The 14781-nt window shown below is 35.6% G+C and overlaps 1 protein-coding gene across 3 annotated transcripts; it reads left to right on the top strand.

Annotated features, from left to right (window-relative positions):
* Window positions 1-1521: 1521 nt before the first annotated feature.
* Window positions 1522-14298, top strand: LOC117920272. Of its 3 annotated transcripts, none has more exons than XM_034837703.1 (9): window positions 1522-2215; window positions 6058-6243; window positions 7714-7806; window positions 9965-10147; window positions 10232-10334; window positions 10421-10606; window positions 11826-13015; window positions 13213-13622; window positions 14173-14298. In XM_034837703.1, the coding sequence occupies exons 1-9, from the start codon at window positions 1973-1975 to the stop codon at window positions 14174-14176; spliced, it is 2598 nt and encodes an 865-aa protein (XP_034693594.1). In that variant the 5' UTR covers window positions 1522-1972; the 3' UTR covers window positions 14177-14298. The 3 variants fall into 3 exon arrangements, with proteins under 3 accessions (XP_034693594.1, XP_034693593.1, XP_034693595.1); XM_034837702.1 differs by lacking the exon at window positions 14173-14298 and adding an exon at window positions 13783-14144 and having other exon boundaries at window positions 1524-2215; XM_034837704.1 differs by lacking the exons at window positions 7714-7806; window positions 14173-14298 and adding an exon at window positions 13783-14144 and having other exon boundaries at window positions 1524-2215.
* The last annotated feature ends 483 nt before the right edge of the window (window positions 14299-14781 follow it).

Raw genomic sequence — 14781 nt, 5'->3', positions numbered from 1 at the left:
TTCTACTTAAAATGTTTTGATAAAACATAACTCTTTTCTTATTTATGATTTGAGGGATTGTCTCTTTCTTATTTCATTGATTAAAAAGGTCATGGGAAAGTTTGAAGAAAGAAAATATAAAAAGAAATTCATGCCCACAAGAAATAAGATTTGGATTTTCTACTTGATTCTACTTAAAATGTTTTGATAAAATATAACTCTTTCCTTACCTATGATTTGAGAGGTTGTCTCTTTCTTATTTCATTGATTAAAAAAGTCATGGAAATGTTTGAAGAAAGCGTGAGAGAAAGAAAATATAAAAAGAAATAAAGGTAAAAAAATGAAGAAAAATAAAAATAAATTTAAAGTTAATAAATTATTTTATATTTTATTTTATTTTTTTTTAATTTATTTAATTCTTATATATAAAGATTAAATAATTTAAAAATATATAAATTTCTTAATAATTTTAATTATATTTATTTATTTTTTCATATTTTTCATAATAAAACAAAATATAAAAAAATTATTATCCTTCAACTTTTTCTTTTCTTTCCGTAATACTTTGTGGAACCAAACATAACATGACCGGATGCTTTACCATCAACTCCTAAATCTTAAAATGTCCATTTCTATCTGTGGTTCTGTCTGTCTTCCTGATCTTCTAACCTGGTAAAACAAACTCTTCCTTTTAATACATGCAGCTTGGGCCACCCATCCTCCAAAGCCCATCTAAATTGGGGTTTATATCTTAAATCTATGGGTTCCCACTTTTATTAACAAAAGTATCAATTGTTTTCAAGTGTCGGAAGGTTTGGTAAGTGAGGACTTTCCTTTTTAAATACCCGGATGTCTAGTGGAGATTGGGCCAAATGGCATAAAATCCCTTCCCTTACATTACTTTCATTCTACTATAAACAAGAATTATATAGTGAAAAGATTTTTTTTTTTGTACAGTAAGGTAAAATGGGGAGCCAATCCAAGATGTCATTTTTGTCACTGCTAGATTACATAACGCAAACTAATTTTCCTACGTTGGGTAATAGTACAGACTTTTATTTTTCGAAAACGTCTGCTATTATTGTATCAGTATGAACTTTAATTCATGTCTGGTGTAAAAAAAAAAAAAAAAGTGAATAGAGTGAAATAATTTTACCAATTTACCGGATTATCCACTCTGAAGTCTCATCATGTTGAGAATGGAATGATTCCAAGGGAATATTCATGTGGTAAGAGTACACAGAGGAGGGGAAGAGGTTTGACGAGTTATAAGAAACATGAGATGCGATAGCAATTCTACTAAAAAAATATTTCCATTAATTTCTCTGTTGAATGCAAACAAACAGCCAAATCGTGAGATGCAAAATTTGGTCTTCAAACGTGACATCTACTGTATGGAAAAGGTAAAAAAAAATAAAACAGTGGGTCGCCTAGGAATAGGGGGTGGTTAGGCTATGTGCCCTAAAAAATCGAAATAAATGGAACGAAAAAAAAAAATCAAGGGAAAAAAAAGGTCAGCGGCAAAGTCTCCTAGAGTAAAACCGATTCCCCACTGCCAAGAAATAAAAAGGTTTAGGGAAATAAAAAGAGGGAAGAGGGGTAGAGATTGCGAGGAAAAAACAGACAGAGATTTGGGAATTGGTACTAAGCTTTGCTAAAGCAGATACAAATTGACAAATCCACTAAAAGAATTCCGGGAGAAGTTCCGATCGTTCATTATATCACTGATTTTCAAATTCATCACCAAATCTGCGTCTTATATATATATATATGGATAGATAGATAGATATATGTGTCACAAGACATTTGCGTTTGTTTTGTTGTTTTCTTTCTTCGTGTCTATCGAGCCCTGATCTTCAAAAGAAACCCTGATTTCCAAAACCTAATGGTCGCATAGTCAATCCGTGCCGCGGCGGTTTCGAAACTGTCGTTGCCTTTCTGTATGTGAGCAATTCTGGGTTTTTGCAATTCACGGGTCATTTGCTTTGGTTTCATGGGCGATCTTCGGGCTTGTTCGCCCGAACCCCGCGGCTTGTTTACCGACGATCGCCTGCTGCCGTTGCCGTCGTTGTCGAATCCAAATCCGCCGGCAATTGGCGCGGCCCAGTGGGCGAGAGCGGAGAATACGGTGCAGGAGATTATATGTGAGGTTCAGCCCACTGAGGTGTCGGAGGAGCGAAGAAAAGAGGTTGTTGATTATGTTCAGGGGCTGATCAGAGTTCGTGTTGGGTGCGAGGTGAGAATTTGCATGATTGTCTGTTGGGTTTTGTTTTTTCATTGGAATTATTTGCTGCGAATCATGTTCAGTTTAATACTTAAGTTTTCCATGGAAGAATGCTGGTGTTTTGGATTTTAGTTTTCTGTGAATTTTTCATTATGCATTGTCAATTATTATTAGATATGGTTGGGCTATTTACTTAAATTACTTAGTTTATCATGAAGTAGGAGCATTGTCGAAATCCTTGTCTTGTGGTATACATTGGACTGATGATATAGATTGTAGATCTGATCACTGCGTATTAATGGTAATTGTGATTGAAATACTTGGAGGTGCATGTATATTAGACAATGATCGATGAACTTTTTCCACCCAAGAGTGGGGTGGGTGGTTTGGCTTTAATGATGACCAGAGCGTTAAGATTTTGTATATCACAATTTTTGTTTTTTTGTTAATATTACTTGAAGGTTTAATATTTTGTGGGAATCTAATAACGGCATTTTACAAGTGCATTTTAGCGATATGTGTACAATATGTGTCCTCAGGAGATTCAATCTGGTAAAGACATTTATTAACTGTATTTTAGCTATTTCTGTTGCCAGGAAATTAGTGTGTGTGTGCACATGCGCACGAGAGGATATTCTTGTGTGAGCCTGTGTGTGAGTGCTCATGGGTATGCATAAGGGATGGGGGAGGGCAGATGGGAGGAAGGTTGGCTGTACTTATGGGATTATCTTTATTGATTGTTTGTGATTCCACCCTAGTTCTATGAAATGACAATGGAACCTGTTGGGATTGGAAATGAAGCCTTGTGCCAGTGGAATTTGGAACAAGAGACTGTACTAAACAGGATTGGCAGGACATGGGCCAGTGGGGGCACCAGAGTGACATTCTCCAATGTTCAAGTTAACAGGGGAAGAAAGGGAGGTGCAGGAAAAGGAGGAGAGGGGCAAGAGAGAAGGGGGGTGTGCAGGAGAAGAAGGAGAGGAGGGTGTAGAGAGAAACTGGGGGAGAGTTCCTCATTTACCTAATTTGGATGGAATAATGGCTACATATTGGTGAGTTAGTTTGAGAGTAGGTTCTATCCACAACATTCACTCGTGTGAGGGGGAAACCCAATTTAGCAACTGAAGGGATCAATGGCTATAGGTGATTTAATCATTTACTTAATTTGGATGGAATAATTGCTATATATATATATATATTGATAGATAAAAGAAAATGTATTAGAAGTGCCTAAAAAGCACCCAAAAGTATACATGATGTATACAAGGCCACAAAAGGATACAAAAATATAACTCTTTTGCCTCACTTACAGCTCAGCCAATCAATAAAGTCAAATAAAGACAGCGAGGTAGAGCCTATATGTGCACTGACCCACTCCAACAACATGTACATAAACAATCGTAAAATAGCTTGGTCCGTCAAATTAGAATCTTTAAATGCTTGTCCATTTTTCTCCTTCCATAAGGTCCAAAATAAACATAAAAGAGTTGTTTTCCACACCTTTTTCCTTTTCTTCCTTACAAGGGCACCCTGCCAGGAGCATCCTTGAATGAGAAAGGCATCACCCACTGAACAACAAAAAGAGCAAAAATAAGATGTCACAACATGATTGCGATGAACAATCGCTATATCTTGTTGAGTTAGTCCAAGGGTGAGATTCCATCTCCAACATGCATGTCTGAGAGAGGGAAACCAATTTAGCTCCTGGCTAAGGATGTTCCTCACATAATTTGGATGGAACAATTGTTATACATTGTAGCATTAGTTTGAGGGTTAGGTCCCATACACAAAATAAATGTGGGAGAGTGAACACCAATTTAGCAACTGGCAGAGGGATTCTTCACTTACCTATTTCTGTACACCTGTGTGGTCATTAATCATGCATGGCTATCAGGTTGGACCAGCTCGCTTCACAATCTGGTTTATTGGTTTCTTTAACTAGAGGACATTTGGCTTATTGATTTCCTTAACTAGAGGACATCTGGCTAATATGTTTGTTTAACTAGAGGGCATCTACAAGACAACTCCTAGGTTTATTTGAGACATTCACTGCCCAGTCTTTCTTGAGGAGTTCGGATGAAGGTGTATCCTTCTTCAATGATTGGTTGCCTGTTGTCCTAGGCTACCTAGAGCAATCAGAATCCACAGATTTTCTCATTTACCTAATTTGGATGGAACATTGGCTACGTATTGGCTAGTTAGTTTGAGGGTTAGGTTCCATCCACAATATACACATGTGGAATCATTAATCATGCATAGCTGTCTGGTAGGACCTGCTCGCTCCCTTGTTTGTTTTAATTGATTTCTTTTAAGCAAGTTTGTTACACTTATTTTATAGGATATGATTTGGTTTAATCCTTAAAAGGTTAAAAGGTTAAATGATGACTTGATCTTTTAATCTGCTTAGTTTGCTTAAATTTCGACCATCTAGTTATGCAGCTTTGTTCCATAAACCACAAAATGGTCTAAATTTGGTTCTTGGGTGGATTCAGGTTGATTGGCTTGATGACCAGAGAGTCAGACTAGTCATGTTTGAAAAATGAATGAAACCAACCCATGGGGTTCACATCGTTCAGGTTTGATTTTGCAGTGAACCAAGTTCCATCCTTATTCTTTGGTACTTTACAAGGAATAGGCCTTTGAATGGATACATGAACCTAAAAAATTCAGTCTTCCTTTGAGGCAATTAAGGGAGTTTGATTGGGATATATAGTCGATTGCTTTGCTTGCTGAAGAGTTATTTTTTTCCAATTGGAAAATTAGTTGTATTAGATTTTGTTTCTCAGTTTGAAATTTGTATCATCAATTTGTTTTCTTCTTTATTTCAGGAAACTGCATGTGAAGGTAAATGCACTTATATGACTACATCTGGAGTCATGATGTTGTTGCCAGTTCTGCTGGTTTTAGAATCTATTGTTACGCATGCATTTACTTATGACTCTATGATAATTAATGTTTTACTTTTCCCTTACAAGTATATATGATTTTTATTTTACTGAAGATATTTTTATTTGAGATTTGATTTTCATAATTATTATTCAAGTTTGTAAAACCCACTTGTTTTGTTTTGTAACTTTGTTCTTAATTCCCCGAATTTGAACAAAGTTTGCCGGAATTTAGTTCATTCCAAATGGATAATTTGTGGCAGGCAACTATTTGAACTCTTAAGTTTAGGGATAAGAGGGTCTTTTGGGGCTTTTGGAGTTTGAGTGGCCACATTATGATAAAATTTGAGCTCATTTGTTGCTTCCAAGGTATATATTCCATCCTAGATAAGTGGGTTTTTTAAAGTGTGGCATTTTGAAACAACAATCATAAATAATGAATCAAACTACAAAGAATGATCAGATTTCTGAGGAAAAATACATAGCAGAAAATAGAAGAGATTGAAACAATAAGCAAACAAAAGGCATTATCCCAACAAAGATCCAAAAAGATCCCCTATGAAAGCCTCTATAAATGAGGCACCATAGTTAGCCAATTGATTAAGATAACTATTTTTTTACTTGTTTGAAAATTTGAACTCTATATTGATAAGAAAAGTTCATTCCCTTTCATCAGAGTCTAATGTATCACTAAATTGCTAATAGGATAACTTGTTTGAGCTTGTGTAATTTGTTTGCAAATAAAGAAAAAATTAATTGTAAAGAAGGAAATTATGTTAATGTGGATCCTTAACAGACCAATCTATGGTTGGTTAATTTATATTTCACCTCATCTCTGTATATATTTTTTGCTTTCTTTTGTGCTATTTGGGATATATTTTTATTTTTTATTTTTTTTATTTTTTATTTTGTCATTTGAACACTGATTTGAGTCTGACTTAGTTTTTTTCGGATTTGAACCTTGTACAGGTCTTTCCATTTGGGTCGGTACCATTAAAGACCTATCTTCCTGATGGAGATATTGATTTGACTGCCTTTGGTGGGCCGGCTGTTGAGGATACTTTGGCGTATGAAGTATATTCCGTACTTGAAGCGGAAGATCAGAATAGGGCTGCAGAGTTCGTAGTAAAGGATGTTCAGTTAATTCATGCGGAGGTTTTTAATATTCATCCCAGATGTTACTAATGTTCTTTGTTTGATTGAAAGTAATGGCATCTGATATTAACTTGTTCTTTTTGTGTTTGCTTTCCCATTTGCTTATATGTTTCTAACATTTTTGGAATGCTTCTACTGTTTGGTTTGCTGTCCTTTTTTCTATGGCAAAACAAATGCATACATCCTGTGCATGCAGAGGACATATTTCTAAGGAAGCCTATCTAATCCTTGCTAATGTCGCATGACTAGGGTAATGTAGTGTGTCACTTTCAAATGTGATGACATGATAACGTAAATTTTCTGTGAATGTTATATCAAGAATTTCTTTTAGTCATCATGAAGAAATTGCTTGAGTAACAGTTTTCCCAGTAGTTTGATTTACTTGATGATTGATTGTATGTGTTTGAATCTTCACTTTATCTGGTTTTTATTACTTATTCCATGTATGTCTATGTGTGTGTGTGTATTTATGTATGTACATATGTATTTATTTATTATATATGTTATTATTATTATTGTTGTTATTTTGTTCTTTCTTTTATCGAATCCAACATCATGCTTGTCCTTTTAGATTACGATTTTTTATTTTTGTTTTTCTCTCTCTTCATTCTGATGAATGACAATTCTATAAAGACACAACAATATATACTGAATGTTTTCTGTTTCAATAATATCAATATATTTTTGTTTTATAAAGACCAAACAATACATTCTGAATGTTTTCTGTTTCAGTAATATCAATATAGTCAATGCTTTATTCCAACTGATATTGTATAGTTAAAGTTGTTTGATGGGCTTTTCAACTACACCATCCTCTCAGGTCATTAGTAACGGATGGTTTAAGTATTATTTGGGCCCAAATTTGATGTCTGATATAGAATTATGATGGCCTGACTTGAATTCTTACAGGAAAGGAAGAATTGGAATTGAATAGGCTGTAGCTCAGCTTAATGGTTGGTTAACTTTAAATATTTAGAGTTGTGGGCTGGAATGGGTTGGTCATGCTTGGATCTTCTCTAACTGGCTCTGTGCTTTCTTTATGGTTATTAAAAATTACGTAGTTTATTGATGTCTATTGATCCTTTCCTTTGTGCTGCTGTAACTATTTCCCTGCTTTTGGCTTTTGGTGCTTCTTGTATGCTTCCTGTCTTGTGTAGTATGGTTGTGCCCCTTTTTTGGCTAAGTGTCTATTATTAATACATCTCTAATTTGCCTATAGAAAAGGTCTGCAACTACACATTGTGTTCCAGTCCAAAAGCCCACTGTACATTTATGCATGTTGATGTGCTATGTGTGCACCCCTTTATGTCTGAAACTTGCACTCCTGGTCTTCCTTTTAAGATGCAGCTATATTGCATTTATGACTTGGAAACAATTTTCTTTAATCATATCCAATAATTTACTTATTAGAAAAGGTCATTTGTAGTTTATTCAGTTTGAGTTTCTGAATATTAGCTTTTCGGATGGTAGGTTAAGCTCGTGAAATGCCTGGTGCAGAATATTGTTGTAGATATCTCCTTCAATCAGTTAGGAGGGCTTTGTACACTATGCTTTCTTGAGCAGGTAAATTATTCCTCTAAAATCATAAATCTGAACCAAGGCCAATTTTATGCAATTCAGTAGTTTCATTCACCATATTTTATTTTACATACTTACAGCTTTTGAAAGCTCTAGATAGGCCTGCTTTTATAATGAGCACCTATATATAATCAATGATGTTACAAACTTACAAAGACGAGGGATATACAACATCGTGAATCATGCTCCTCATGATCTTTAAATAGGAATGAAATTGGATGAGTCTATTCATGTATCCCATTTTTTATTTGTAATAAGCCATGCATCTGCTGTTTCTGTTTTCCTAATTTTTTGTTACAATTTTATTGATATGCATGGATAATACTCCCTTCTTTATTCTTTGTAAGTTCTATCCTATCATCGTTAGCAAAAGGCGATTTGGGATGGGGTTGAAGAGCAGTTTCTCAAAAGGCTTTCTTTGTGGAAGAGATAATACATCTCTAAAGGGGGAAGGCTTATGTTGATTCATAGTACTCTTTCTAACTTGTCAATTTACTTCGTGTCCTAGTTCACCATCCCAATAATAATGAGACTGAGGCTAGAGAAAATTCAAAGGGACCTTTTCTCGGGAGGAGGAGCCTTAGTGAACAAACCGAACTTAGTGAAGTAGTTGTCCATTTGTAAGGAAAATGAGAAAGGAGGATTAGATGTTCATTCAATCTCTTTGCTAAATAAAGATTTTTTTTTATTTTTTTTAAATGCTATTGGTCTTACTCGAGTAAAGGGGAAATGCTTTGGAAGAAGGTCATAAAGGGAAAAGTTGGGGAGGAAGAAAGTGGGTGGTGATCATGTGAGGTGAGAGACTCTTATGAGGTTGGTTTATAGAAAGCTATAAGTGAGGAGTGGGATTTCTTCAACTCAAGAGTTTCCTTTGCAGTAAAGGATGGGAGTAGAATGACGTTTTGGAAGGATAATTAGTGTAGCAAGGAGCCTTTAAGTGATATGTTCCCCACTCTATTTGCCTTATTTGATGCAAAAGAGGCGTGGTAGCAGATTTATGGGAGCAAAGGGAGGGAGGAGGAGATTGGAACTTCCGTTTTGCAAGGAATCTAAATGATTGGGAGTTGGATACTATGGAGCGTTTCCTACTTAAACTCCAAGGTCAACTGGTGAATAGGGAGGAGGAGGAGGCTAGAGTAGTTTGGAAGGGTGATAGCAAAGGAAGATTCTCTGTAGGAGTCCCTTACTCTCAGTTGGAACCTGATCATGTTATTCCTTTTTCTTTAGGGATTATTTGGAATTCTAAGATTCCTTCTAAAGTGAGTTTTTTTGCCTAGAAAGCTTGTTGGGGGAAGGCTTTGACTTTGGACCAGCTTCAAAGAAGAGGTTAGTTGAGAGTTAACAGTACACTCTATGCATAGAGAAGGCAGAATCCATTGGCTACATTCTTCTTCATTGTACTAAGACAAGGATTTTATTGCTATTGGTGTTCTCTTTATTTGGCATCCCTTAGGTTATTTTTGTCTCGGTAAGGGACACTCTACAAGGGCGGCATGGTTCCTTTATAGGTAGGTGTAAGAAGGCTTGGAGAGCTACTCTCTTATGTATTTTTTGGAAGGAAAGAAATCGAAGAGTGTTTGAAGATGAGGAGACATTAGATCAAAGTCTTAAAAGTTTTTTCCTTAACAATCCTTGTCTATGGATTCATGTGTACATAGATGGGAGTACTTTGTCCTTAATTGCTTTTGTAGATTGGTTGGGTTCTTGTTGAGAGAGAGTGTAGTTTTTTGTTTCACCTCTTTTTTGTTTTGCTTATTTTGCTCATTGTATAAGTCCTATGTACTCTTATGTGTTTTTTTGCCCTTTAATACATTCTCTTATTTATCAAAAAAGGAAAAAATGTTTTATAGTTCTTTGGATATACATATGCACTTTTTATTTTTACTTTATTGTAAATGGCTGATTAGTATAACTACTTATTTTAGCATGGAGCTCTCTCTCTCTCTCTCATATGATGCACGGTCTGACATAGTAAATGTAAATATTTGTTATTGAATATCTCCAGGCTAGGCTAGAATTCCAGAAAGGAGTTAAAACTTAACATATAAATGAACTATGGATCTGTTTTATGTCATCATTTCAATTTAATGATGTAACCTATTGTGCTTTTGAATTTTTGTTTCTGCTGCTGCTAATTCTACAGATCGATCGCCTCATCGGAAAAGACCATCTATTTAAACGCAGTATTATACTGATTAAGGCTTGGTGCTACTATGAGAGTCGTATTCTTGGTGCTCATCATGGCTTGATTTCTACATATGCTTTGGAGACATTGGTTTTATATATCTTCCTTCTCTTCCACTCTTCCTTAAATGGTCCTTTAGCGGTTAGTGCTCATGGGATTTAGTGTTTCTATGTCACACTACTTATGACATGAATTTAAAGTATGAACTATGCTGCCTGTTTGTAGGTTCTATATAAATTTCTGGACTACTTTAGCAAATTTGATTGGGATAACTACTGCGTCAGTTTAAATGGTCCAGTCCGCATATCCTCATTGCCAGAAATGATAGGTTAGTAACATCTTTTAGTATTTGCACTGCTTATGTGGTTTTAGCTGTTGGTTGATTAAGATTCTGATCTCTTCTCCTTGTTGCAGCTGAAACACCTGAAAATGTTGGGGCTGATCCATTGCTTAGCAATGATTTTCTTAGGGACTGCCTTGACAGGTTCTCTGTTCCATCAAGAGGACTTGAGACAAATTCACGAACGTTTGTCCAAAAGCATTTTAACATAGTTGATCCACTAAAAGAAAATAACAACCTTGGCCGCAGTGTCAGCAAAGGTAGAAGTCATTTTCCTTTAATTAGGTGAGAGGCCTATGGCCTCTTTGTTTTCCTCCCCAGTTGCAACTTTAATATGAGAAAACACTAAGTAGGTTGCTTCCCACATCTTTATTGTTGGTACTTTTACCATGAATCAGTGATAGATTTTGTTTGGAAGTTTTCTGAAAAAAATAAAAAAATAAAAAAGAAATCAAATTTTGCCTTGGGAAGAGGATGGAGATAAATGTTAAATTATGCACGTAAGTTAGGCATAAATTTGGGAAGCGATAAATTTTATTATTTATTATTTGTTTTCGGTTTATTTTGTTATTTGTTATTTGTTATTTGTTATTTATTTTACGGTCATTATTATTTAGTGATGAAGTTTCATAAGAATTGGGCTTATTAAAATTAGTTTCCGTCTAGAGCTAGGATTATCCATCTATATAGGCCCAATGATGTTAATTACTTTGAGACATTTTTTATTAATAATATTTGTGATTTCTTTAGAATCTTTTTCTTCTACTTTTCTTTCTCTCCCCTATATTCTTTTTCTTTCAATTTTTCTACATCAAAAGATTTGCTAACAAAATTGAAGAAAGAAAGTTCAACTGTATATAAAAAATTCTCAAAACATTTTTTTTCACAAGGAATATAAACCTTGTGAAAACTTCAAAATATTTCCAGAACTGCATTTTGTTTATTTTCCATGGGAATGTCAAATTGGTTTTGCATGTCATTTGAATTCAAAATTATTAGGATTTTGAAGATATCTTAACCTTATGTTTGGTTCTTGGAAAATTTGAGGGAAAATGCATGAGAAAGAAAATGGAGAATAAAAATAGAAGGAAAGAAAAAACTAAAGAAAATAAAAAATAGATTTAAAGTCAATAAATTATTTTTACGTGTGTCTTCAAACTCGTTTTACTTATTTTTCCTGTTTTATATAATTATTAAATAATTTAAAAATACGTAAGTTTCTAATTAATTTTAATTATATTAGATTTTTTTGTATTATTTAGGGTAAACTAAACATGAGAAAATCATTTCCCTTAACATTTTTTTTTCCTTTCATTGGTAATTTCCTGGAACCAAATATAGCATAAATAGTTGGGACATGGAATTCTTCAATTTTCATAGAAAATCCAACATTTGGAACATTCCAGTTACTGTTAGATCTAATGGGCCCATGGATTACTACATTTTGTTTATTGGTTGATGGTAACCTGTCTTATTCAGGAAACTTCTACCGGATAAGGAGTGCTTTCACATATGGGGCTCGAAAGCTTGGAAGGATCCTTTTGCAACCAGAAGATAAAATTAGTGAGGAACTTTGTAAGTTTTTCACCAACACTTTGGAGAGGCATGGAAGAGGTCAAAGACCTGATGTAGATCTTATTCCAGTGTCTTGTTCCGATGGGTTTGGCTTTGCATCATCAATTTCAGATCTTGAGTTTCAAGAGGAGAAGAGAATTCTAGAAGTAAATTATACTGATTCAAGAAGCATAACTGGGGAATCTGAGTTGGATGCTGAGCGATCGATGTGTGATGGAGTAAATTGTGTTAAGATATCAGGGACAGAACTCGGAATGAGCAATCCACAAAGAGGCTCTAAGCAAGTGGTTCCCACTTCAATGTTGTCAGAAGCTGACAATTCCTCAAATGCACCTGCTGTTTCAGGATTCCGTATTTCCGGGGATGCAGAAGATCTTGCTAGCCCCAGAATTAGAGGTCCTAAAATTTCAAATGATACATCTAAATCTTCCCCACCAAGTGGTGAGGAGAGTGTTTCTGTGTTGAGTAAAAAGGCACATTTTGCACCCCATCTCTATTTCTCCCGATCTGCACAAAATGGGAAGGAGAGAAACGAAAACTTGGATAAAAAACTGGCAGGGAACTCTGGTCTTTCTGAGGAAGAATCGAGCTTTGTTGTACATCATGGGCTGAATGGGAACCAGTCTGTTAATAATCATGAGTTGTTGAATTCTTTTGTATCAAATGATGTCCCTCCAGGCTTAAGCCCTACTGCATGCTCCTCAGAATATTTACATACGGGTAACTGGGATAGGCCCTCAAGTGGCAATTCTGGAAATCCTGAAGCTCCCAACTCCTTGGCAGATCTCAGTGGGGATTATGACAGTCATTTTAATAGTTTGCACTATGGTTGGTGGTGCTACGATTATATCTTTGGAGCGCCTGCTCTATCCATGCCTGTAGCATTGCCATCTCAATTCCAGAGCAATAATTCATGGGATGCGATCCAGCAGTCAGCACACATCAGGCGGAATATATTTCCACAAATAACTGCAAATGGTATTATTCCAAGACCACCATTCTACCCGTTGAACCCACCTATGATATCTGGTACTGGGTTTGGTGTGGAAGAGATGCCAAAGCCACGAGGAACAGGGACTTACTTTCCAAATACGGTATATTCATTCTAACCCTGAACTTTTGGGGATTTGTGTTTTATGTTTAAATTATCATGTGGGTCCACAGCTTGGCCAATCTTGGTGTCAATTGGAAGGTTCTGTTTTTCTCTCTTTGCTTCTTTTTCTTTTATTGAATTGTTCAGGTGGCATGCTGCCTCATTGTCTCAAAGTAGTTTTGTGTCTGAATTTTGCAGAGCCATCATCTATGCAACCCCTTAACATCAAGGGGACGGAATCAGGCACCAGTGAGGTCTCCTCGTCACAGTGGCAGGGCTGTGACACCCCATGAGACAAACTTCCTGGAGAGAAGCAGCCGCGAGCTGTCACATGCGCAATTTCCTGTTCATCAAGGTAATGGGAAGTCTGGGTCTTTGGATTCTCACCCATCTGGTTCCCCTGTAGGGAGGACATACTCCAATGCCAATGGTTCATTGCTACCTTCTGAGAAAGTGGTTGAGTTTGGAGATCGAGCATCAGAATCACCCTTGCCAGAAAATATCAGGGAACCAAATCATGGCTCTTTTCTCCCTCAAAACTCTAGCCTGAGCCTTTCACCTGGTGGGGCACAAAGGCCAAAATCTATGTTGAGCATGAATGATGATAGGTATGGGAATTTCATAATTCGTGAATATATATATATATATATATATATATATATAGTTTGTCCTTGCAGCAGTTGATGAATTTATGTATATATAGATTGTCCTTGCAGCAGTTGACGAATTTAGGATTCCTTTTAAGCTTGTTCTGTTCTTGACATATAGGGTCGCAGTTCAGGCATACCACCTGAAGGATGAGGATGATTTCCCACCTTTATCTGTGTGAACGATGTTGGAAGGGATAGCATTTCCTAACAAACAAAGCCTGCTTTATAAATGGAGTCCTTTTTCCTGATTGAGCTTTTGGCATTTTGTACATTCTACCAATAGTTCAACAATTTAACTGTTCAGTATCTTTGGTTTAAAATTGTGGTGTTCATACATAGGACGTTTAAATGATGGGTTTGACCCAGGTTTTGTTTTCACCATTACCCCTTTTGTAGTTAAAATTATGAGCGCTGCTGAAGACTTCTAATGTAACTTTTATTTGAGAAATATATGCTCTTCTGTAGTAGGAACATTGTAACTTTTTTTTTGGGCATTCTTCTGTTTCAGGTAGGCTTCTGTGCCTCTCTGAATAGCTAGTGATTCATGTGATTAATTTAACATGCTGGGCCTACCAGTGTGTTCTGGTGAGATGATTGTTGCAATGGGTATATGGCAGATTGAGTTTGTTATGAAGATTGCTGAGGGTTATGTTGGTGTGCAATTTAGTAATGGTGGGAGGCCCCACTTTTGAGAAAATGGATTTGGATGCTTTGGATATACGGTGTGCTTAAGCTTCATGCATCCAATTTAGTCCACCCACTGGACTGTCGAAGCTGCTCTGATGGCAATTGGCGGTTAGAATAGTGTTTAAATTGTTTTTTCAGACAATTTTATTAAGAAATTCAAACATGAAAGACAATTTTATTTTATTTTTAAGTTTGCTTATTGGTGCAATATAAAAAAATATTTTTTTATATTTTTAATTGGTTTATTCATATTTATTTTCAAAAAATTAATTTTTTTTTTCTAAAAGAACAATAACTGATTCCAGAAGCAGTTTTCATGGATCCTTAACTAAAATATTATTTTGTTCAAAATTTCTCCTTCATGTCATTTTCCGCTGTCTAGAAAAGTTAAAAGTTTGATCACTGTTTTGAAGAGGTGTTTTATTTTTAT

The sequence above is a fragment of the Vitis riparia genome, chromosome 8, assembly GCF_004353265.1.
Source record: "Vitis riparia cultivar Riparia Gloire de Montpellier isolate 1030 chromosome 8, EGFV_Vit.rip_1.0, whole genome shotgun sequence".
NCBI lineage: Eukaryota > Viridiplantae > Streptophyta > Magnoliopsida > Vitales > Vitaceae > Vitis > Vitis riparia.
Note: the sequence above shows the minus strand (reverse complement) of the source record. Positions and strands in the feature narration are given on the sequence as shown.

Coding starts and splice junctions, on each gene's coding strand:
- LOC117920272 (XM_034837702.1), top strand. CDS start 1,973: ATGGGCGATCTTCGGGCTTGTTCGCCCGAACCCCGCGGCTTGTTTACC. Junction 6,244..7,713: donor TTCAGTTAATTCATGCGGAG/GTTTTTAATATT, acceptor TTCGGATGGTAG/GTTAAGCTCGTGAAATGCCT. Junction 7,807..9,964: donor CACTATGCTTTCTTGAGCAG/GTAAATTATTCC, acceptor CTAATTCTACAG/ATCGATCGCCTCATCGGAAA.